The sequence below is a fragment of the Conger conger genome, chromosome 1 (genome assembly GCF_963514075.1).
Source record: "Conger conger chromosome 1, fConCon1.1, whole genome shotgun sequence".
NCBI lineage: Eukaryota > Metazoa > Chordata > Actinopteri > Anguilliformes > Congridae > Conger > Conger conger.
In genome coordinates this window covers 77,980,045-78,002,423 of record NC_083760.1, presented here as the reverse complement: position 1 = coordinate 78,002,423, position 22,379 = coordinate 77,980,045, and the positions used below count along the sequence as shown (strand labels likewise).

Genomic DNA, 22,379 nt, shown 5'->3' with positions numbered 1-22,379 from the left:
GGTCTACATACGGAATAGTTGAATGGAGGCTTGAAGATTACGGCTACTTACACAGAGCTGTATTAGGAGTAGTGGGCACCCTGAACAACATAGACAACACAGAATTGTGTTAGAGATATAGTTTATAGGGCTTTATGCTTTATAGTCATAGTCATGGACCGAAACAGTGAGTATCAGACAGAGAAAATTAAATAAATGTAATTTTAGTTTGCTTGAACAGACACCATGTGACAGATTGAGAGTAGGGTAGCAGGTTTAAAAATATATATATCTCACTTGTTGGATTTCCTTTTTTCTGAAAAAGAACAAAAAGAAATGTATGTTTTTCATATAATTCAAAATTTTCAGTTGCAAGTCACTGGAGGTTGATTCATATAATTGCATAAGAAGACCTGAGGATTGCACGCCTCTAACCAGCCCTTTCTACAGTTCTGAGATCAGGAGCTTTAATGTTCTTGTCTGTTCATGGGTTTTACCATGTAGAACTTCCTAAAAACTGTCTAAAACAATTACACTGAAATACACCATATCTAAATAATATTAGTATTGTTATTGAATAAATATAACATAATATTATTGATTACATTTATATTGTGTATTTTACAGGTGTGTTGTTTATTTACAGTGTAGTAGCATATTTCACATTTTACATTAACTAACATTATGTATTGAACCATGATACAATGACAGCACAAATTACAGTAGATATGCGCTCGTCTGTTAAATAGCCACTGTATTGTAGCCTGTAGTATGTGTTGGATGAAGGCATCAAATGTTAGCCATTTAGTAATGTAATTATGTAATTATGGTATCATGCCATAGAGTGGTCACAAACATTTGGGAATCCCAGGCACTACAGAGTACTCATCGGAAATACGCACTGTGTATCCAATACAGACTGACACCTGTCATTCCCATAAGAATCCCCACCACGATGATAATTACTCCAGCCTTCAGCCCCTCTGAAATTTGTAAAGAGTATTTGTGAGAAGAGAAGCAGTTTATACATTTTGAAGGAGTTACAGTATCTCCACGTGTCATAATACATACATTGGTATTTTATTTTGTATTTAAGCAATTAAGAGTGCTTCATTGGGATAGAAGAACACTCACAACTAATACCTGGTCAAACACAGTTCAATAAATAAATAAGACACAGTAGATAAATAATGACACAATACAAAGTGAAACACTACAGGACAATTGATGCGGCAAATCCATAAATTGTTCCATTGGCCAGTTTTTCAAAATGGAACCTCATTGTCATACATTGATATTGGCTCCAGCTCTCTGTCACAGTACAGTTCAAGCCAGCTCTCAGCTTGACATGGTTTAGCTGGTTGACCAGTTCAGACCAGCTCTCAGCTTGACATGGTTTAGTTGGTTGACCAGTTCAGACCAGCTAGACCAGCTTATGGCCAGTTTGACCAGCTCAGTTTTCAAGCTGGTCAAACTGGTATATCTGGATTTTACAGTAGGATACATAGAGAAAAGAATAGTACTGTACTTTGATCCTCTGTTCCTCCTCTCTGGTCCTTGTTCTTAACTTCAGCACGGTCACTCAGTTCAGAGTTGATCCTCTTAAACTGATAACGGCAGCAGTATATCAGAGTGGAGTCAGAGCTGCGGGGGACAGTGAAAATGGCTGCTCGCTCTTCCTTTCCAGCCAGGGTGCTGTTCACAAGTGTTTTACTCAATGTTGAGTACAGGAAGAACTCTGCTCCAGTGATGTCAGGTGGGGCTTCACAGTGAATGTGTGCCTGATTGTTTTTCATGGAGACTGAGATGCTGGGCTTCTTTAGATCTGGAACACAAATAATGCATCATACAGAGAAAGGCATTCACAGGGTCTCAGTGTGGTTGTGTCCTGTGACTAAATGTACAGGGGTATCCTGATGGGTTTACTTGTTGGGATCTGACAGGAGGAGCTAGAGTGACAGAACTGCATCCCTTACCCCATGCACACATTGATTAGGGTAGTTTTATACTGGTGAAACATGAAATCATCAAAAGATTTTAACAATGAACTCTTACCCAGCACAGTTACTGTAGTGGGGTCACTATATAGAGATGGCCTTCCCTCCAGACTGTAGGAACATCTCATGCTCAGCTCATTGAGTGCGCTGGGTCTCCCACTGAGCAGATCAGCTCCAGTGACTGAGCGCTCACAATCTGAGCCACTGATCGCTCTCTCATTAATGGTGAAAGTGCAGTGGGACACAGGGGAAGAGTCAGGTCCCCTGCACCTCAGTTTCACTGAGTCCTCTATGGAAATCACTGCACGACTCAATCCTAACTCTGCCTTGGGCAGTTTACCTGCAAAAGTTCAATTATTTAGTTTCCATTTAGTTTCATTATTCAGTTATGATTGATTTTCTATTAAACCTTATTGTAAGCACTTTCCTATCACTACCTGACTACAAACATCAGATAAAGTTTTGTTTCTTTGCTGTAAGATTTTTCTTAGGGACTGCATGGAAAATGATAGCTCAGGAAATAAGAGCTGTAAGCATGGGGGCATTAGAGACATTTTTGGGACACCATTAACATAAGTGCTGATATGTGTTCCACTGGCCTCAACAATGTAAATTAGGTATTGTTAAATAATTAATATTAAAATTTGGCTTGACTTCATGGTTTAAATGCAAAGCAATTGAGTGATGTTGATTTCCAAGCATATAACAGAAAATCAATGGAAGACTTTTACACAATGAATACATCTTCTACAGTTGTGCAATGTTGATGCACAGCATCTCAGGATAATTACTGAGGAGCAAGATACAATGAGCACTCCCCGTAAAAGTTGGTAATTCATTGTGGCTGTGTACATTATAAACTGCATAGAGAAAATAATTGATTAGGGTAGTTTTATACAGGTGAAATATAATGTTTATGGGAACCTGGACAATTCTAAACTGGTACATTTGAATGTATTACATATCTGTTTATTTCAAACAGAAGATTTAAAGAGGTAAAGAATTGAATGAAATGCCTCCCTTTTAGACTGTGCATTTCAGTAAGGTATTTGCAGTGCCTTTCCCCAGTGTGTACACTGTTGCAATCATTTGTTGAATTACATTTGATTTTGTGATGAAACAATTAATATGAGGTTTAATTGCAGACTGCTCAATCTAATTTGATGTATGTACATCCAAATCAGGTGAATGTAGAAATATAAGGTGAACCATACAGGCATTATAGCTCTTTTTATACATACTTTTACCTTTTTAGAGGACAAACAGTAATTGTTTATTAATTAATGCACAAGAAAGGAAAAATTTAGAAATTACTATTCATATTCTCTGACTTGAGCATCTGCTGTCCTTTTACGACCACACATTTTGGAACATCATGAGATATTAAAGATTCATTTTTACCCAGCACAGTTACTGTAGAGGAGTCACTAGGTAGAGATGGTCTTCCCTCCAGACTGTAGGAACATCTCATGCTCAGCTCATTGAGTGCGCTGGGTCTCCCACTGAGCAGCTCAGCTCCAGTGACTGAGCGCTCACAATCTGAGCCACTGATCGCTCTCTCATTAATGGTGAAAGTGCAGTGGGACACAGGGGGAGAGTCAGGTCCCCTGCACCTCAGTGTCATTGACTCCTCTACTAAAATCACTGCACGACTCAATCCTAACTCTGCCTTGGGCACTCTACCTGCAAAAGTTAAATAATCCATTTAGTCCATAAATAAGTTTAATCCATTGTTCAGTTATGATTTATTGTCATCTAAACAGCTTTATTGTAGGCACATTTCTACAAAAAACGTGGCTCAACCCCACACAGCCTTTTCTAAAATGGAAGGTTATAGGACTGACTGACAGTTATACCTTTCAAATTACCAATATGCTGAATAAGGAGAGAATGAGAGAATATTGATTTGAAGCTGATATTAGTCACAATATGAGCTGTTTGTGCTTCAATGATAAGCTTCACTAATTGTATCTGCCTATAGATGGTGCTGTAGCATGTTGTATTTGACTAGACGTGACACACAGGAAATTGACACATTTCAATGCTAGTCACAGGTACGCCCACTTGAAGGTCAAGATACTGTGAGTGTGATGGGGAATTGTTAATTTTGTCTGGAAATATTATACTTCACTAGACCATGATATCTTGCACAGCCACTGCTATACTGTACACAGTGCGATACATAAGTAGATAAATAAATGCATAAATAAACCAAGAACACAATGCAAGGGCAAAAAATAATTTTAACCAACAATGTTAAAGAGTGACTTACCTACTGTGGCCCGGCCACTGCGTGGAGAAAGAGACTCAGGTTCCGTATTCACACTATAATCACAGCTCACCTTCCTGCCCTGCACGTCACTAGTACCCACAATAAAGGTACAGTGTTCCCCTTTGTTCTGTGCTGTTCTTGAAGCCTCAGCTGAGTCTCCAATGTACAGAAAACAGGTGATAGTTTCAGATGTGGGGTTTTCCAGCTTTGTCTCACAGGCTATGTCAACCACCACCCTGTTATGCTCCGATCTTTCCACAGAAATGTTTGGTTTCCGTAACTTTTCTGTTGAGAAAGGACATGCATGCTACCCTCATATACGCACAATATAAATTTCAAGAAAATGGAAGAAGGGGATTACAATTTTCACATACAGTACATGTGTTTTGGACTAACATCACACCATTTAGGGCATATTTGCAATATACTTTTAAATCAACACACATATGAAAAACAAATACCTGATAATTAGATAAATGCAATGTGACTTTCGTAATTTACCCTTAATTGATGAATACACTGAATGTTTATAGACTGAGAAAACACTTTAAGATGTTACAAGCCACCAGTCCAAGGAATTCAGTAACACAAAATCTTTCACTTCTGCTGAATCATGTTTTTGCTTTAATGGGCCCTGTGTGCGCATTTTTATGATGTTAGAATTTTGCACTAGTGTGTATGCTAATTATGTTATTTCACTGTATAACTGTAGAATTTGTGTTTTTGATGATGATGTTTATTCACTGCATAACTGTAGTATTTGTGTTTTTGATTGTGTTTATTCACTGTATACCTGTAGTATTTGTGTTTTTGATTATGTTTTTTCACTGTAGAACTGTAGTATTTGTGTTTTTGATTGTGTTTATTCACTGTATACCTGTAGTATTTGTGTTTTTGATTATGTTTTTTCACTGTAGAACTGTAGTATTTGTGTTTTTGATGATGATGTTTATTCACTGTTGAACTGTAGTATTTGTGTTTTTGATGTTGTTATTACTCTCCTCTCATGTCCATTGAAAGTGTCATATTGATGTGCATGTAAAACATGTCAAACACTTTAACATCTATGCTCACGTGGTGCTGTGTCCTCTTTCTTCTAATGATGTTCCAGACAGTGTATTTTGGTTATCCTATTGTTTGGCCTTTGTCTCTGGCTGGTTTTCTTATTTCTCAGCCTCATAAGTTCCTATGTCAACCCTGGTCCTCATGTTGACAAAGTCTAGAGTCATGACTAGATGCTTAAAGCTCTCTTATGCCTGCTCTAAGGAAGTGATTAAACACACCTGACTAATTGGAAACACCTCTAAAGCCATTTGGCCAAAATATTATGCTGCCCTGAAATTGCTACAGAGGACGTAAATACCCTCAAATTAAAGGTGACAGTCTGCAATGAAATCAAATATGCTGGAGAACAGAGGCAAAACAGTTGAAATTGTGTTGGTGTCCACATGTTACAGACTGCAGTGGACTTAAGTTTTTAACTAATTTGTTGATGTACAGTCTAGCACCTTCTCCCTCTTTCCTTCTCAGGTCATTCATAAACCGAACTGACTTTCATCACACATAGCCATTTGGGCCTGGTGGTTTCATATAAGTCAGAAATCAGGGTTCATAGATACCTCATTGACCCAACCTTTAATCCAATGTGCAGATCTAAAATTATTAACAACTTCATAATTTCAAATAATAACACAATCATTTCTAAATATTGTGTCCAGCCACACCAGCCTAACAACTATGAGTGTTTTCCAAAAACTGGGTTTCACACCTTCACACTGGTCAAAAATGTAGATACACTTGCAGTTCAATATAATATAATACACATTCATAAATGATTTGTGTAATTGAATTAAACTTTCTCTATTCACAAAGATTCCAGCATTACTAACCTTTAGTTTCAGAGTGTCCACAGAGATCTGTGTGAGCCCAACAGAAGAGGGTGATTACAAATCAATCAGGAAGGGCAGGTTTCTCATTTTGCTCTGTTGTAGGTTTATATTTTCTCACACCAGAAAACTTGCTTTCAGAATGACATGCACTGGAGTTCCTTGTAAGCTGCTATTTTTTTACAATCATTTTGACACTAATTTCAGAATCTTGAGGTCATTTTTCAAAACTGTAGACACAAAACTAAAAACGAATAATAGTTTTTCAAAACTCTAAACACTTTTTTCAATTGCTTGGATACAATATACATAAACCAAAAATAATTTGATCACTGAACCAAATCACTTGTTCACAATGATTCAATTTAACTTTAAAAGTATTAGCATTTCAAAATGAAATACACACATTACCTTTGAAATATTGTCTTTTCATTCACTACACTGCATCTAGCTACCAATGTATCCAATGTATTTTTTCATTAGCCTACTTTTGTAATTGTTTGGCCAGATGTGAAATAGGTCGGATGTTGCATGAAACTAGGATATTTTTGCTCTCAAAAAATAAGTAGGCCATGACCTCGCTAGTTTATTTTGTAAGTGGCCACTAATTTTGTAAGTGGCGATCCCGTGTTCTATTTGGATATGATTCATACTCATGTTTTTTACAGCATTCAGATTTTTTGTAAAAAACTGTAAAAACCAAGCAGATAAATAAAAAAGATCACTTACTGTCTGGCAGAAAGACGATGAGCACAAGCAGAGAGGAGAGATTTGATGCCATGTTTGAAGTCCAAAAGAAAAATAATATCAGGATGTTCAAGACTGTTTGCGATGTGATGCAAATGAGGAAGTTGTCAGTATGCTTGTGTAACAGGAAGAAAACACAAGCGCCCTTCAAGCAAAACATATAGTCTACCATTTCTAAGAAGAGTTGAGAAATTTAACATTTAAAGTCAGTACTCTTTATTAAGGTTGATGTTGAGTTTGGTAAAATCATTGCAGTGAAGTTCATTTGTTCTGATTTTAAGTCAGATTCACAGCCAGAGCACTCATGTTATATGTTCTGTGCCGTGGTAAACTCTGTGTTTTGCCGTCTCAAACTTAAATTATCTTGAGTTCCTCTTACTTGCTGAAATAATTTTCCCACCAGTGGATGAATACTGGGGAAGTGAACAGCTTACACTGCAATGATAGTATGGTGAGAATGTCATGACTTTTGGCTTTTAGCATTTGTATAACTGAAGTCCACAATTATCCACAATGTATTAATTAATTTGCATGCCAAGCAAACTAGTGCTAAAACACAAACTTTTTTGTGTTTTTCGACTTCTATCACATTTTTCCCAGGATTGAGGCCCCAAGTAAGAAATTAATATGCCTGTAGCACATTTATTCACATATACATGTCTCAGCCAATTATATACACTCAGTGAGCCAACTCTAGAGACTGTTGTGCATGGAAATGCCAGGAGATCAGCCGTTTCTGAGATATTCAAACCACCCTGTCTGGCACCACCAATCATTCCACGGTCAAAGTCTGACATTTGGTATGAAAAAATCCCTGAACCTCTTGACCATGTCTGCATACTTTTATGCATTTAGTTGCTACCGCATGAGTGCTCAGTGTATGTATGCATGTTTGTATGTATGTATATATGTACTGTTTAAATGTGTGTATGTATGTATTTTTGTATGTATGTATGTATGTACTATATGCTACTACACACAAGGTTGGTGGTTCGATCCCCGGTGTAGTCACAATAAGATCCGTATAGTCGTTGGGCCCTTGAGCAAGGCCCTTAACCCTGCATTGCTCCAGGGGAGGATTGTCTCCTGCTTAGTCTAATCAACTGTCTGTCACTCTGGATAAGAGCGTCTGCCAAATGCCAATAATGTAATGTAATATGTATTTATGTTCTGTATGTTTGTATGTACTATATGTATGTATCTATTTATGGACGGTATGTATTTATATTTGTATGTATATATGTATGTACTATATGTATGTATGTAATGTATGTATGTATGTTTGTATGTTTGTATGTATATATGTATGTACAGTATTGTGCAAAGGTTTTAGGCAGGTGTAAAAAAATGCTGGAAAATAAGATTTCTTTCAAAACTAGAAATTATCATTTTTATCAATTAACAAAGTGCAAAGTGAGTATACAGAAGAAAAATCAAAATCAAGTCCATTTTTGTACATCAATATTTGGTGTGACCACCCTTTGCCTTCAAACCAGCATCAAATCTTTTAGGTACACTTGCACAAAGTCAGGGGTTTTGTAGGTATATAGTCAGGTGTGTGACTAACATATTATACCAAACCGGAGCAAATGGAGTTGGGGATTTGGTCAGAATTAATGGTCTCCTCAATGCTGAGAAGTACAGGCAGATACTTATCCATCATGCAATACCATGAGGGAGACATCTGATTGGCCCCAAATTTATTCTGCAGCAGGACAATGACCCCAAACATACAGCTAATGTCATTAAGAACTATTTTCAGCGTAAAGAAGAACAAGGTTTTCTGGAAGTGAAGGTATGACCCCCAAAGAGACCTGATCTCAGCATCATCAAGTCTGTCTGGGATTACATGAAGAGACAGAAGCATTTCAGGCTGTCTAAATCCACAGAAGAACTGTGGCTACTTCTCCAACATATTTGGAACAACCTACCTGCCGAGTTCCTTCAAAAACTGTGTGCAAGTATACCTAGGAGAATTGATGTTGTTTTGAAGGCCAAGGGTGGTCACAGCAAATATTGATTTGATTTAGATTTTTCTTCTGTTCATTCACTTCTTCTGTTCATGCATTTTGTTAATTGATAAAAATAAACTATTAACATTTCAATTTTTGAAAGCTTTCTTATTTTACAGCATTTTTTCACACCTACCCAAAACCTTTGCACAATACTGTATGTATGTATGTATTTATGTATATTTGTATGTATATATGAATGTATATTTGTATGTATATATGAATGTGTATTTGCATGTATGTGTATTTGCACATGTCAGAGGCTGCCACACCACTCAGTTCATTAGTCAGTCCTTAAGTGAGATCCATGTTTCTAGGATTGTTTTCTCATATTACAGCCAAACAACGTCCCCGTAGATAAACTATATAAAGATCTTCTCATATGCAAGCACCACAACAGGTTCCACTGCTGGGTATCCCGGTTCATGTTAACTATTGGCTCATCAAACCGAGGACTGTGCTCCATCTCTTGAGCTCACTAATGAAGATAATATTGGTTATGTACAGTCTTTATTTTTCACCCAACTGCTGAAGGTTTCAAAAAAGTAAACACAAATTGTCTGATCTATGGCAAAAAGCATACAGTAGCTGATGACACATTTAGATTTTCAGAAAACCGAACCTATTGTCAAAAAGAACATGCAGTGTAGTTTTGTTTTTATCAAATTTACTTAAAATGGAGTACATTTTTTATTTGTTAGTGACAATTTTCTGTATGTTGGTACTGTACTGATATGGAGCAACATTCCAAATATCAATAACGCAATCATTGCCACTTCATAAACTTGTTTCAATAAAAAGTGCAAATGTCAGGTTCATCGTAATGATTAATTAGGCTGACCAAACTTGGCTCTTTTACATGTTTTAATAGTTTTTTTGGACAGTGGAGTTCTATGACCAAGGGGATATTGACTATATCTGCAATTGGCTAGATGGAAAATACAGATACATTTATGGTTTTGGAATTTTCCTTTAAATGTTAAGGCTGGCAGGGTCTTAGCTTGTGGCTAAGACGTAAGAAGTGGTTACATTTCTTTGGAACAACCAACCACAGACAGTTATCCGCCCACACAAGAGCAGTATGGTGAAATCATCCTTGGTGTGTTTACTGAGCTCTGTTTGACCACTTCTCTGTTTGTGCCACTTGATTGTTTTGTGGAAAAACATGATTTCATGGTTCATGGCATTTAGCTCAGCTATGACATGAAGTTAAAAGGAATTAACCAAGATGCTATAGAAATTATCGCTTTTAAGGCAGGGTAAAATTTTATCAAAGGAAACTTCTTTGTCTCACACCAGTGTTTCACTTTTTTTGTGCATATTGCATGCCTTGATGCAAATTATTATTTTTGTTTGAAATATATTTTCCAGAAACATTCATTCCAGAACTGACAGTAGGGACATGTACTAAATGACCATTGTAAGATGAGCAGCTGGATGGATCTTGTTCTCAGAAGTGACGTGGGTGGGGCTCCCCAGTGCACATTATAAGTTGTTGCAGTAAGAAAGTTGCCATCAACAAAAACATATAGCTCACTCTTACCCACTCTGCCACCTCAAAGCAAACTGATTTCTTACTCCTTCCCTCGCTGTGATACCACTGTCTGTTTTAAAACTCTTTCTTGCATGTGATTAACACAATATCAGCAGTTGCCATAGAACCATAAGCCTCTTCTGTATATCCCAATATAAACAGTCCCGTGTGCCCCCTCTCCCTCTCCCTCTCCCCATCCCTCTCTCTCTTTCTCTCTCAGTCTCTCTCTCACTCTCACTCTTGCTCGTACTTAATGTCATTAACAGGTGGTTGTCGAAAATAGAATGGACGCACACGCGCGCTCGCACACACACGCACATGCGGTCCGAATGACACATATACATATACACTTTTTGCACAACGGCAGAGCCACACAGGCGGATACGTTTTGACACCACACCACCTACTGTAAACGCACATAAATGCACAAGCAGTACTTACAAAAACAGACAAAGAGGCATGCTCACGTATTGCTGAACACTCACACAGAACTCTGTGCTTTCCTACGCCCCCTCCCTCCCCTCTTTCTCTCTCCTGCTTTCCTTGTCCCTCACCCCCTCTCCCTCTCCACCCTATCACTCTCTCTTCCCCTGCTGCCCCTCCCTCTCTCTCCGTTAAGTTCCAAGTGTGTCTTTCACTCTGAACTGAACAACACACACCAAACAGGTCAGCAATAATTCTTGTGATTGCGGCTATTGGTAGAGCGGTCTTGGTGGAGGTTGAAGCACATATTTGTAAAGGTGTGTTAATATCAAAAAATTGTGTAGCTGTGATATTGTGCTTCATTTTACATTTGCTGTTTTATTTTTATCACATCTGTAATTTCTATTACTAGCAGTTACTTGTTTTGAACTGGCGATACAGTTCCATGAATAGACTTACTTAAAAGTACTAATAATGTTGTAAATACTGTCAGTGGAATGGATGAGGTGTTTCAGTATAGATAGCCTGGTGCAATTCTTTATTAAAAGTGTATTATTTATATTCTGTTGTTGATAAAGACTGTAACAACTTTGCTTTATTCCTGGCTCAAATATACTAGAAATGATGAGAATTATAATGGTATAAGTATTATTTTACTTTCATTTGCAGGGGCTATAATTTATTACAGTAAATTTGTTATTTTGTGCAGTGTACTGAAAAAGCTGCGAATGTAGCCACTTAAGGCCATGGTTGTTATTGTCAAATACGATTAAAAAAAGAAACATCTCAGTGTTTGAAATGAAAATATAAAAATAACCACATCTGTGTGCCTGTTTAAACATGTCATGGCAGTCCACTATAGGAAGTCATAGACGACAGAGATAATTGATCTCTTCCACAATGGTTGCCAGTTCCATCAAAACGGATTTCCTTTTCTGCCATTTTGAGAGGGGCAAAAATTTGGCTCTGTCTGTCCTGCAGTGTTATTTCTAAATACTGAAAGGCCTCAATTAATTGCACTGTAATCTCTCCCAGCGTGCTGCCTGTTTGCGTAATATCACTGTGTTTACTCCACAGCCTCTTTGGCTGCCCTGGCTCAGTGCTAATTACCACAGTCAGCCTGTTGCTCACATAGTGTATTAACACCTCTCTCCTGCACACTACAGGGTTGGGTTTTACTGATGTCTCCTGTAAGAGGGTTTGTTTAATCTGTGATAATCTACCATGTGAACTCTTCCATTTAGAGCCATAATAATATCAATCAGAATGATATAATAGTCATTTTATATAAGTATGTGTATATACAGTGAGCTCCATGTGTCTTGGGATAAAAACATATTCATATTGTTTTGGCTCTGCACTCCACAATTGTTGATTTATAATCAAACAATTCATGCGAGTTTAAAGTGCACATTCTCGACACATTTGTTTTTACAGGGTATTTTATATACTTTGGTTTCATCATGTAGAAATTGCAAAAAACGTAGTTCATACGGAGTCTTTCCATTTCAGGGCACCATAATGTGTGGGACATTAATGTTATTTAAATGAAAGTTGTCATGTTTAGTACTTTGTCACATATCCTGTGCATATAATGACTGCCTGTGACCTATTGACATCATCAGGTGTATGCGTATCTTCTCTGGTGATGCCAGCCCTATGGTGCATCTTCAGCTCCTGCTTGTTACCTTCTTCATTATATAAAACACATGTTAACTTAGATTCAGTTTTTGCCTTTGAAAAAGGCCTTTGTTACTTTAGCAGTATGTTTGGGATCATTGTCTTGCTGTCGAATGAAGCACTGTCCACTGAGTTTGTGGGTATTTGCTAGAACCTGACTGGATAAAATGCTTCTGTGTACGTACAATTTATTTCTGCTGCTGCTATCAGCAGTTACAGTTACTGTACATCATCAATGAAGACAAATTAACAAGTATCAGTGGCAGCCATACATGCCCAAACCACCTGTCCAACAGATCAGAAATCAGAAACAATCTTCAGGAAGCAGGCGTGGATGCGTCAGTGACAACTCTGTGCAGAAAACTTTACAAACAGAGCAAAGAGAACTAAATATGCTATGCTGCAAGATGGAACTCAAATTTTGGGCCAGATCCGCATTGCCTCTTAGTTCTATTTGTGAAGTTTTCTGAAGGCAATAGTCACTGACACACCTATACCTGCCTCCTGTTGGACAGGTGTTTGTGGAGTTTTTCTTGAATTCTTTGGTCATCAACAGTAGAAGTATTTGCAATTACTGAGCTAACCAGTGCCCTCTTTCTTCTTAATTAATTGATGAAGTAATTAATTAATTATCCTTTATTTACTGGTATTTCATTATCCTTTATTTAAATTCTAAACAGTTGATTTTGGTAAGCCTTGATTATGTCTTTGACTGTTTGTTTTTTTCTTATTTCTTAGCCTCATAATAGCTTCCTTGACTTGACAACTCTGATCATCATTTTGACAAACACAGTAACAAGACTCCAAAGGTAATCAAAAGCCTAGAATCAAAATAATCCCGATAATGAAAGCTCTCTTATACCTGCCCAATTGAACACACCTGTCTAATCAGAAGCACCTCCAATGCCATTTGTCCTAAATATTTTGGCACCTTAAAATGGACAGACTATGTATAAAAAGCACTGGCAAAACCAAAACGTATGACTGGGACACGCAAGGTCGGTGGTTCTAATCCCGGTGTAGCCACAATAAGATCCGCACAGCCGTTGGGCCCTTGAGCAAGGCCCTTAACCCTGCATTGCTCCAGGGGAGGATTGTCTCCTGCTTAGTCTAATCAACTGTACGTCGCTCTGGATAAGAGCGTCTGTCAAATGCCAATAATGTAATGTAATGTAATGTATGAAAATGCCCTTAAATTAAAGCTGAGAATCTGCACTTTAACATCACATGAATTGCTTGATTATGAATCTAAAATAGTGGAGTACGGAGCCAACAATAGAAAAACATACAGATTGTTTTTGTCTTATGGAGCTCATTGTATTCACACAATCCTTCTCCTGTTGCTGTGTGCAATTCAAGTGATTTGTTTTTCTCAGTGGACCTGTATTATCCATCCCAGTGGAAGAGTAAACTTGAAGCTATTTCTAAAAACAAAACAGAACATGTAGGGCCAGTTTCAGACACAGATTAAGCCTAGTCTTAAACTTGCTCCATGTCTGTGAAACAGGACCTTGGTGTGTCAGTCTAGATTTAAATTGTTGTTCCACTTTTTGATGATTGATTTTTTTTCCCTCCTTTCTGTTGTCTTGCAGGGCTTTCAAAATAAATGACAGCCTGCTGTCGCCTTTTGTCTGGCCTCTCTCCGTCCAGCTCTGTCCCAGCTTGCCTTTCCTTCTCCTCCGCCTCTCTTTCACACTAATCACTCCATCCTCTGCCTGTTTCCCACTAATCACTCCATCCTCTGCCTGTTTCCCACTAATCACTCCATCCTCTGCCTCTGTTTGCCCCCTCACACTAATCACTCCATCCACTCCCTCTCTTTCACACTAATCACTCCATCCACTGCCTCTCTTTCCACTAATCACTCCATCCACTGCCTCTCTTTCCACTAATCACTCCATCCACTGCCTCTCTTTCACACTAATCACTCCATCCTCTGCCTCTGTTTGCCCCCTCACACTAATCACTCCATCCACTCCCTCTCTTTCACACTAATCACTCCATCCACTGCCTCTCTTTCACACTAATCACTCCATCCACTGCCTCTCTTTCACACTAATCACTCCATCCTCTGCCTCTGTTTGCCCCCTCACACTAATCACTCCATCATCTCCACCTCCGCCATTTCCTTCCCCTTTCTCCACCTGTCTCTCTGTGTCTCTCTCTATCCCCATTTCACCTTCCCGAACCCCTTCTTTCTCTTCTCCTCTTCCTGGTCTGTCTGCTCCTTCCCCTCGTCATCCTTTGGCACTTACATTTCCCTCTCAGTGCATTGCTCGCTCCTCTCTTTCATCTTCTCTTCCATCCATCCGTCCGTTGTTTTCAGTATTTGTTGTACCACTGCCACCAAATCCAGATCTGCCCCATCAGCGGTCCCTCTGTTTGAGAATATCACTAAAATCTCACCAAACTCACCCAATCCTAAAATTGTGTCTGTGGAATTTACTCTGCCAGTTCTGAGCTGACCTCATCTCTCTCTCCCTCTCTCCCTTCATCACTCTTTCATTATACTATTCACTCATTCTGAATCCCTTTTGCCATCACTCTGCAGTCCTCCCGTCTCTATTCCCAGTGTAGTTTCAGGCACTGTCCTTCCTTTAGGTTCCGTTCTCTGACACTGTCTAACTCCTTCTGTAACTCCTTCTATACCATCCTCTCCCTCTCCACACCCCAGTTTCAGCTTTGGCGAACCTCACAGAAGTAGCCATGTGGTCCAATTTCTTCATGCAGGAAGAAGAGGGGAGGATAGGATCTGGGGGTATGGGTCCGTCGGATGCAAGGACCACCACGATGGCGATGCTAAAGGGGGCCCGTGGCGCAAAGAGAAGGGCACAAGCCACGTCCAAGATGAGCGACAGCCAAGAGGGAAAAATCAAGCTCGCATTTTTCGTGGCCATTGTGGGTGTGACTCTGACCGTCCTGGGCGTGGGCACCGAGTTCTGGGTGGAGTTGGCCCCGCCCAAGAGCTTCTACAACAACCAGACGTGTCTGACCGCTCATTACGGACTGTGGAAAAGTTGCATGCGGACGCTGTGGGTGTCGGACATTGACCCGGAGAGGGAGAGCTGTGGGCCTGCTGAGCTGCCTGGAGGTGACTATGCTCTCTACCACACACTTACTTTTAGGACACTGCAGTGAAATTAACACGGAGGAAAAAAAAAAGACTGCAGTGTGGCTGTCAATTTACCACGGTCATGATATAGAGCGACTGCAGTGTTGCTGTGAGGTTGCCATGGTGACTGAATAGAGCGAGTGCTGTGAGATCACCATGGAGACCATACGGAATGACTGCAGCCCCACTGCTCGATCACTGCAGTAACAGAATGAATAGATTCCAGCGTGACTCTGAGATTATGGTGACGATATGAAATGACTACAATGTCACGGTGAGATTACAGGATACAGCGACAATCTATAGTGACTGCAGAGTTACCGTGAGGTTACGATGGAGTAGAATAACTGTTGTGCTGCAGTGTGAGACTGTTGGAACAGGGAAAAAGAAGACCATAAACCCTTGTGTTGTCTGAAGGGTCATAAATGAAACTTGAAATTTGATGACAAAGTTTGTGATGAGTGACAGGTTGTTTGTTCATGCAAAATAGATTTGGGGCTTAAAATTTAATTAAGCTGCTTTATTTTAGGGGTTTAGTGAAGGCATTTTTGACCCTCAGGACAAGGGGAGTATACAGCATGTTAAGACTACACAAGGGTTAACATAGGGTTTCAATCCATGGAGAGAAAGTCTATGCAGACACAGCTAAGTTCTCTAATGACACAAAGTTGCACTGCAAACTTGGGAGGAACGTCATTGGAGTATTCTGTGTTGTCACATTCGTCACTGTTGAACACAGGGACAAGGGTAGCAGAGAAGAGTGCATATATTACTGGGCAGGTGACCAGTTGATTTATGTTGCATATGGGTAATACTGTGTCTTTACCTAAATTGGTCCTGGGATGGGGCTATGTAACTGGTATGGGACAGGGTCTTCTGCACAACCTTGCTGTATTCTATAACACTGCAATATGGGATGCAGAGATACAAATACTGTGACCATGTGCTGCACTGCTGGTGTCTGCTATACGGTTTTCATAACATTGAGTTATCATCGGAAGTCTTGTCAAGCTGTAGAAATGTGGAACATATGTGTAACTAGGAGACACATATGTTGCCCTTTTATGTATATGCAAATCTTAGTCAGGTCTTACCGGTTCATTCATGAATGGGAAGATAAATAAATAGAAAGCAAATAGATTCAAATAACCAAAATTAAATGCAGCTGGAAAAGAAAACCTCACCTCTTTTTTTTCTGGTGCAATAATAACGTATAATTTACAGAACTGAAAGCATTATAGGTAGGCTATAGTTTGTTTATATAAAAAGTAAAATAGCCTTTTAATTACCACTATGCATTTAGCGTAAAAAGCACCCATTACTTTTAAGACAAACCTGTCTTTTTATAGAATGGAAATAGAAGTATGTAATGCACTAAATCATCAAATATACAGCAGATAATATTTATCAGAAAAGGTATATTGTATAATGTTTTTGTAATTTGTACTTATGGTGAATCCTTATCCATAGCTTAACAATGATTTAAAAATTGTAATGTAGCGTATTTCAGAGTTAGCATGAAAACATTAATTGCATTAATAAACTTTGCTCATCTGGCATTTCTGTTTCAAATTGCTTCCTGAATCACATCAACTGGTATGTGCCAGTTCCCTTCCACAATCTGGTACTGAATGAATGGGTGAATTGTGATACATTTGACAATTTATTTATTAAATTTTTGTAGTTTTATTATTTTATTTTTTTTATTGTGGCAAACAGGGACACTGAGAAAGATATGGCATTGGACCCCACTACCCCAGGCCACCCCAGGTTGCATTAGTCCATTGCAAATAAAATATTCTAATAATATAAATTTAAATAACCAATTATTAAAAGGTTACTAATGCTCTATGTTCTAATATATTTTGAGGGCCATCAGAATCATCAACATAACCCCTACCCCTCCCTCGTATGGCACTGCTGGTTACAAACCACACAGAATATTCAACAGTATAACTGTACAAATCACACTCAAATTAATACATAAGGTCAATTTAATAATCAGTCACATTGACATTTGATGCAGTATACAGTAAATGTACAAATATTTGTATTTTTGTATTGTCAGATTGCACCTGTCAATAGGTGTCCAGATAATGAATTATTTTCTGTTTGTTGTCACTTCTCTGGCAAACACAATGACCTGCAATAACAAATGAAATGCTTTTGCATAACATAGATTGTGTTCATATACTGTAGGACAGCTTTGGTGTGCAAATATTGAATAATTATATTAAATTGCAATGTATTTTATTAATTTCATTGAATATTGCGAGGTACTTTTCCCATACTAAATACATATACATTCTGCAGCAAAGCCCCTTAACTCAACCTTATGATTTTGAGAATCTTATGTGTAATTCATGGCAGTATGTTTGTACAATTTAATGTGCCAATTGTCTGTGCCTTAAAACTGAAATTACTCAGAATTGTGTCCACCATACATATACAAACAGGCTTATGTTATATAGTTAAGGTGTTATGTGGTTTTAGGAGGCTATATGGCTATGCGGTTTTATGTAACTTAATTTTAAAGACTCCTCTGCTTGTCTGAACACCCATCTGTATAGGTGTACTGATGTGCAGTGTCTGTCCATTCATCACAGACTGTCTGAGTTTCCATGAAGCAGGCATGTTACAGGAGCTACTGTGGCTCTGCCTACATGCCTCAGTGTTGAATGCGCGTAATGTCTGTGTTTCTGTCCTGCTGAGCGTGTGTCCATATGGCTCGCAAGGCTGCCAGTCATCACTATGCACTGCTAAAGCTGACAAGAATCTGACTACTTCACAGTTTTCAGTCTATTTATAGAAAGAGAGGGAAGAGGCTAGAGAGAGGGACAGAAAGCGAGAGTGTCTCTAATACAATATTAACCATCTCTCTCTTTCTCTCTCACCCCCCTGTCCCCACATGCGTGTCATGTGTATAAGCCAAAAGCCGAGCTCCGGGACCACTGTAAATATGATGCCTTGGAGGATTATGGGAAATTGAGTTCATTGAGTAAATACATTCACTCGTCGTGAGCTAACAAACCCGTCCATCTCCTCTTTCAGAATCAAATTGCACGTACTTCAAGTTCTTTACCTCTGGAGAGAATGCCGTTATTTTTAAGAAGACCACAACAAAAAGTAAGTCAGGCAGTCATTCAGTCAGTCAGTCTGGTGGAGTGATGGTGTAGCTGAGGACTGAGGAGCGTACTCATACAATCATTTTCCCACCAGACCTGAACATCACAGCAGCTGTCTTCGCCCTCCTCAGTCTCTTCATGATGGTCACAGGCTCCATCTGCATCTCCATGTCCCTCAGCAAAGGGGTGCCATTCTTCCTAAAGCCTGCATCTTTCTGCTTCATTGTATCAGGTGAGACTCTGCCCAAAGAAAAGTCCCAAACATCCCCCCTCCCCCATAAAATGACACCTGAGCACACCTGAGCACCATCTGAACCCATCATCCTCTCTGTCCCTCTGCCGGGGCGAACGCTTTTTACATTATTAGTCGCTGAGCATGTATGCTTTATTTTTAGGTTTAAAAAGCAGTGCTTTTAAAAGCATACTATTTCTACCTCTTTTTCTGCTAATAGCTAGCATATCCTGTGTGTGCTGTGTCCTTTTTTTGCCTCTTCCTCTTTCCACCATTTTTGGCACAAAACTATGTGTGTTCTACGATGTACAGTGTATGAGTGACAGAGTGAAAGTGCAGCTACAGTGATAAATGTTCATGTAATTCACCTCGAGATCCCACTGTTTTAACCCCCAACCCTGTTTCTCTCAAAATCAATTTCACACTCAAAGTTAAATTATCCATATTGATGTGGCAGGTTGATATAATATTTTCTGAAATAATTAATACCAAATGGACAATGTTTTAATGTTAAAATAGTAACACACAGTACATATAGTACTATAGAGCAGGTGGGCCTCCTTAAATTCATCAAATAATTATTCTTCCTCCCTCTCTCTGCCTGCCTCTCGCTCTCGCTCTCTCAGGTATTCTGGTCTTTCTGACTCTTATAATCTTCCACCAGTCGGTTCTCTCCCTGGTGGCCAGTGACCACTCAGTCCCACTGCACCATGACCTCTCCTGGTCAGCAGCCTGTGTGGGGTCAGCGGGAGCCATAGTAATCCTGGCCGGAATCATCTTCGTCATCCTCTCCCTCCCGCACAGTCCCTGGGAAAAATGTCTGCCGCACAATCGCAGCGACACCTAGCCGTTTGCAATGTGCTGTGTTTCATGTTGTGTCATATTATCATTATTATTATTATTATTATTATTATTATTCATTAAGACATAGATGGACATACTGACAGACTGACTGATAGGGTTACACTATATTCACTTTAAAAAGTTGACAAGGATAGAGAAACAGATACGACCCCTCCTTAGCTTTATAGTATATATAAGAGACCGAGCAAGTCTAAGCATAGTATATATTAAACTTGTGATGTTTCATTTCTGTTATGCATTTTATAAACAGTGTTATATAACCAGAGGCACTCACAGAAGTATGGTGTTTACTGCATCATAATGCTACAGCCCAGCTAACAAAAGGTGCCAGTTCCATCAAAATGCAATATTTATTTGTGAGGGAAAGGTTAAAAGGTGAAAAGAGGTTAAAATGTGATTTGATTGGGTACACATATGATATGTAACATATTTGTCTTGGTGTTATCTACTGGCCAAGAGCAGGGGTGGGCATTTCCAGTCCCGGAGGGCCAGTATGTATGCAGGGTTTTTTTTTCACCAATTACCCTGGCTATATAGGCTGGTTCACTCGTACTTAGATTAGATCAGAATAAAACACTTTCTACAGGGACACAAGAACAGTCTATGGCATAAATGTTAGGGCTAATTAAGTAACCAAGGCCAGAGGTCAGCATGAAAACCAGAAACAGTTACGACCCTCGTTACCCACTTCTGGCCAAGAGCTGAATTATTATTATGAAGAAGCTGGACTTATGTGTTAGGAGAGACAGATGGCACTTTTTTGATAACTTTGGCCATCCTATGTGCACCACACTCTACACCACACAGATATAGAAAGTTCGAATCACAAGCAAATCATAAGCCACAGGTGGCTAACCTCGGTTCTAGAAAGCTAATATGTTTTTTGTTTTTTTTGGTTGATCCAACATTTTACATAGTCAGTCCCAATACCCATATATTCACAGTATTAATAATTAATCATTAGACCAGTGAAATTGGCAAGGATTTCAGCACTCCAAGAGAGGGGTTGTCCATTCCCACTATTACACAATGCTTGGTAATACTGACAGTGACAAATGCAGACAGTGAATAACTGCAGACTGACCCATACCAAAGCCTTAATATAAAGAACATATGCCTTGTGCAAAATGTTTGTTATATATCATATGCACATTTTGTTCAAGTTCAGTACGATGCCATGCACATTCTGTGTGCATACAATGTATTAAAATACAGTGTTATATTTGGCAGAGTAAGTTACTGAAAATCACTTTGCAAGCACAGCTCTGTATATACATATATATACATGTTTATATTTTACTGAGAAGTGTGACTGTGAGGGTGGAACTGAGGGAAATCTTACATAATGTGTCCCAAAACCACCCCAATTTTATTTGCAATATATCCAAGTGCTTTTTCATTTGTGATGTCATGTTTGCTATGTCTAGAGAACGAATCTTGAAAATATATTAGCTAAATGTTATGTTTCTATCTCTCTATGTATTTGTGTGTCTCTGGGTTGAACAGTGATTTAATTTGAAAATGAATGTGTTTAACATGCAGCAAGGAACTTTTGAGCAGGTTAGTGTTTTTATGCTTTTTTCCTAAAAATGGTAAACAAATAAGTTTGAGACTGCCTGTGTCCTCATTGTATGGTTCACTTTTTGACACATTTCCTCTATATAAAATTGATCAATCATTAAATTTCACATACTCTTTCAATATATCTTTTCTCCTCCTTCACATTTTCTTCTCTCCATTTGAATTTATACCTGCTCCCTTCCTCTCATCCAAACCCTCCCATTTCTCTCTCTCTCTCTCTCTCTCTCTCTCTCTCTCTCTCTCTCTCTCTCTTGCTTTTCTTCTAAAATTAGCAACATTGCTCATGTGAGCACATAGTGCATAGTGCTGAAATGGAGAGGAAACATAATCCGTGAATTTAAACTATTCCACCCCCCTCCCCGCTAAGCAACCCACTTTCCCTCTTGGAACACCATTGCCTCTCTACCTCCAGCAACCCCTCCCAGTGCTCCCTGCGCAGCCCCCGTTCATGTTGCCTAAATCTCTTTTCTTCTCTCCCTTTGCCCCCTCCTACCTCCACTTGGTCAGCCAGTGTGTGCTGTGCTAACCTCTATCCTCCTTCAGCACCTCCTGCCCTTGGTCTGCTGAAACATGAACCATGCCAGTTACATGACACTCTGCGCACACTGTATATATAGAAGTTTAATAGTTTTACACAGACGTACTGACTCTCTATATAAGTGTGCACTGGGCATGGCTTTTCCTGAGGAGAGGGCCATACAGAACCAATACCCTGTGTGTGAAAATTAAAAGAGAACCTCCTTTGTTAAAATTAGCCTCTTTTCATATAATTGTTTCAATAATTTAATATGTGTTTGATATTCCGTGTAAATGGTCTGTGCTACTATATGTTAATTCAAAAGTTTTTCTGTGACAGTTTTAAAAGTTAAAAGTGAGTTGTTTTTTTATTACTATTAGAGGGCAGTGTGGTGCATGTCTCATTATGTTTCTCCTTC

General features: G+C 38.9%; 2 protein-coding genes across 7 annotated transcripts; one reads left to right on the top strand and one right to left on the bottom strand.

Moving 5' to 3' along the window:
• Nucleotides 1-62: 62 nt before the first annotated feature.
• On the bottom strand, nt 63-6,993 carry LOC133134002 (uncharacterized). The gene is made up of 7 exons (XM_061250389.1): nt 6,864-6,993; nt 6,138-6,164; nt 4,249-4,533; nt 3,378-3,659; nt 2,035-2,316; nt 1,503-1,804; nt 63-80 (listed from the first exon to the last, which is right to left on the bottom strand). The coding sequence occupies exons 1-7, from the start codon at nt 6,913-6,915 to the stop codon at nt 63-65; spliced, it is 1,248 nt and encodes a 415-aa protein (XP_061106373.1). The 5' UTR covers nt 6,916-6,993.
• Nucleotides 6,994-11,005: 4,012 nt separating this feature from the next.
• cacng6b (calcium channel, voltage-dependent, gamma subunit 6b) lies at nt 11,006-21,568 on the top strand. Of its 6 annotated transcripts, none has more exons than XM_061235211.1 (5): nt 11,006-11,093; nt 15,261-15,621; nt 18,694-18,768; nt 18,862-18,999; nt 19,626-21,568. In XM_061235211.1, the coding sequence occupies exons 2-5, from the start codon at nt 15,291-15,293 to the stop codon at nt 19,844-19,846; spliced, it is 765 nt and encodes a 254-aa protein (XP_061091195.1). In that variant the 5' UTR covers nt 11,006-11,093; nt 15,261-15,290; the 3' UTR covers nt 19,847-21,568. The 6 variants fall into 6 exon arrangements, with proteins under 6 accessions (XP_061091195.1, XP_061091186.1, XP_061091178.1 ...); XM_061235202.1 differs by having other exon boundaries at nt 11,013-11,093; nt 15,205-15,621; XM_061235194.1 differs by having other exon boundaries at nt 11,041-11,167; nt 15,205-15,621.
• Nucleotides 21,569-22,379: the final 811 nt, after the last annotated feature.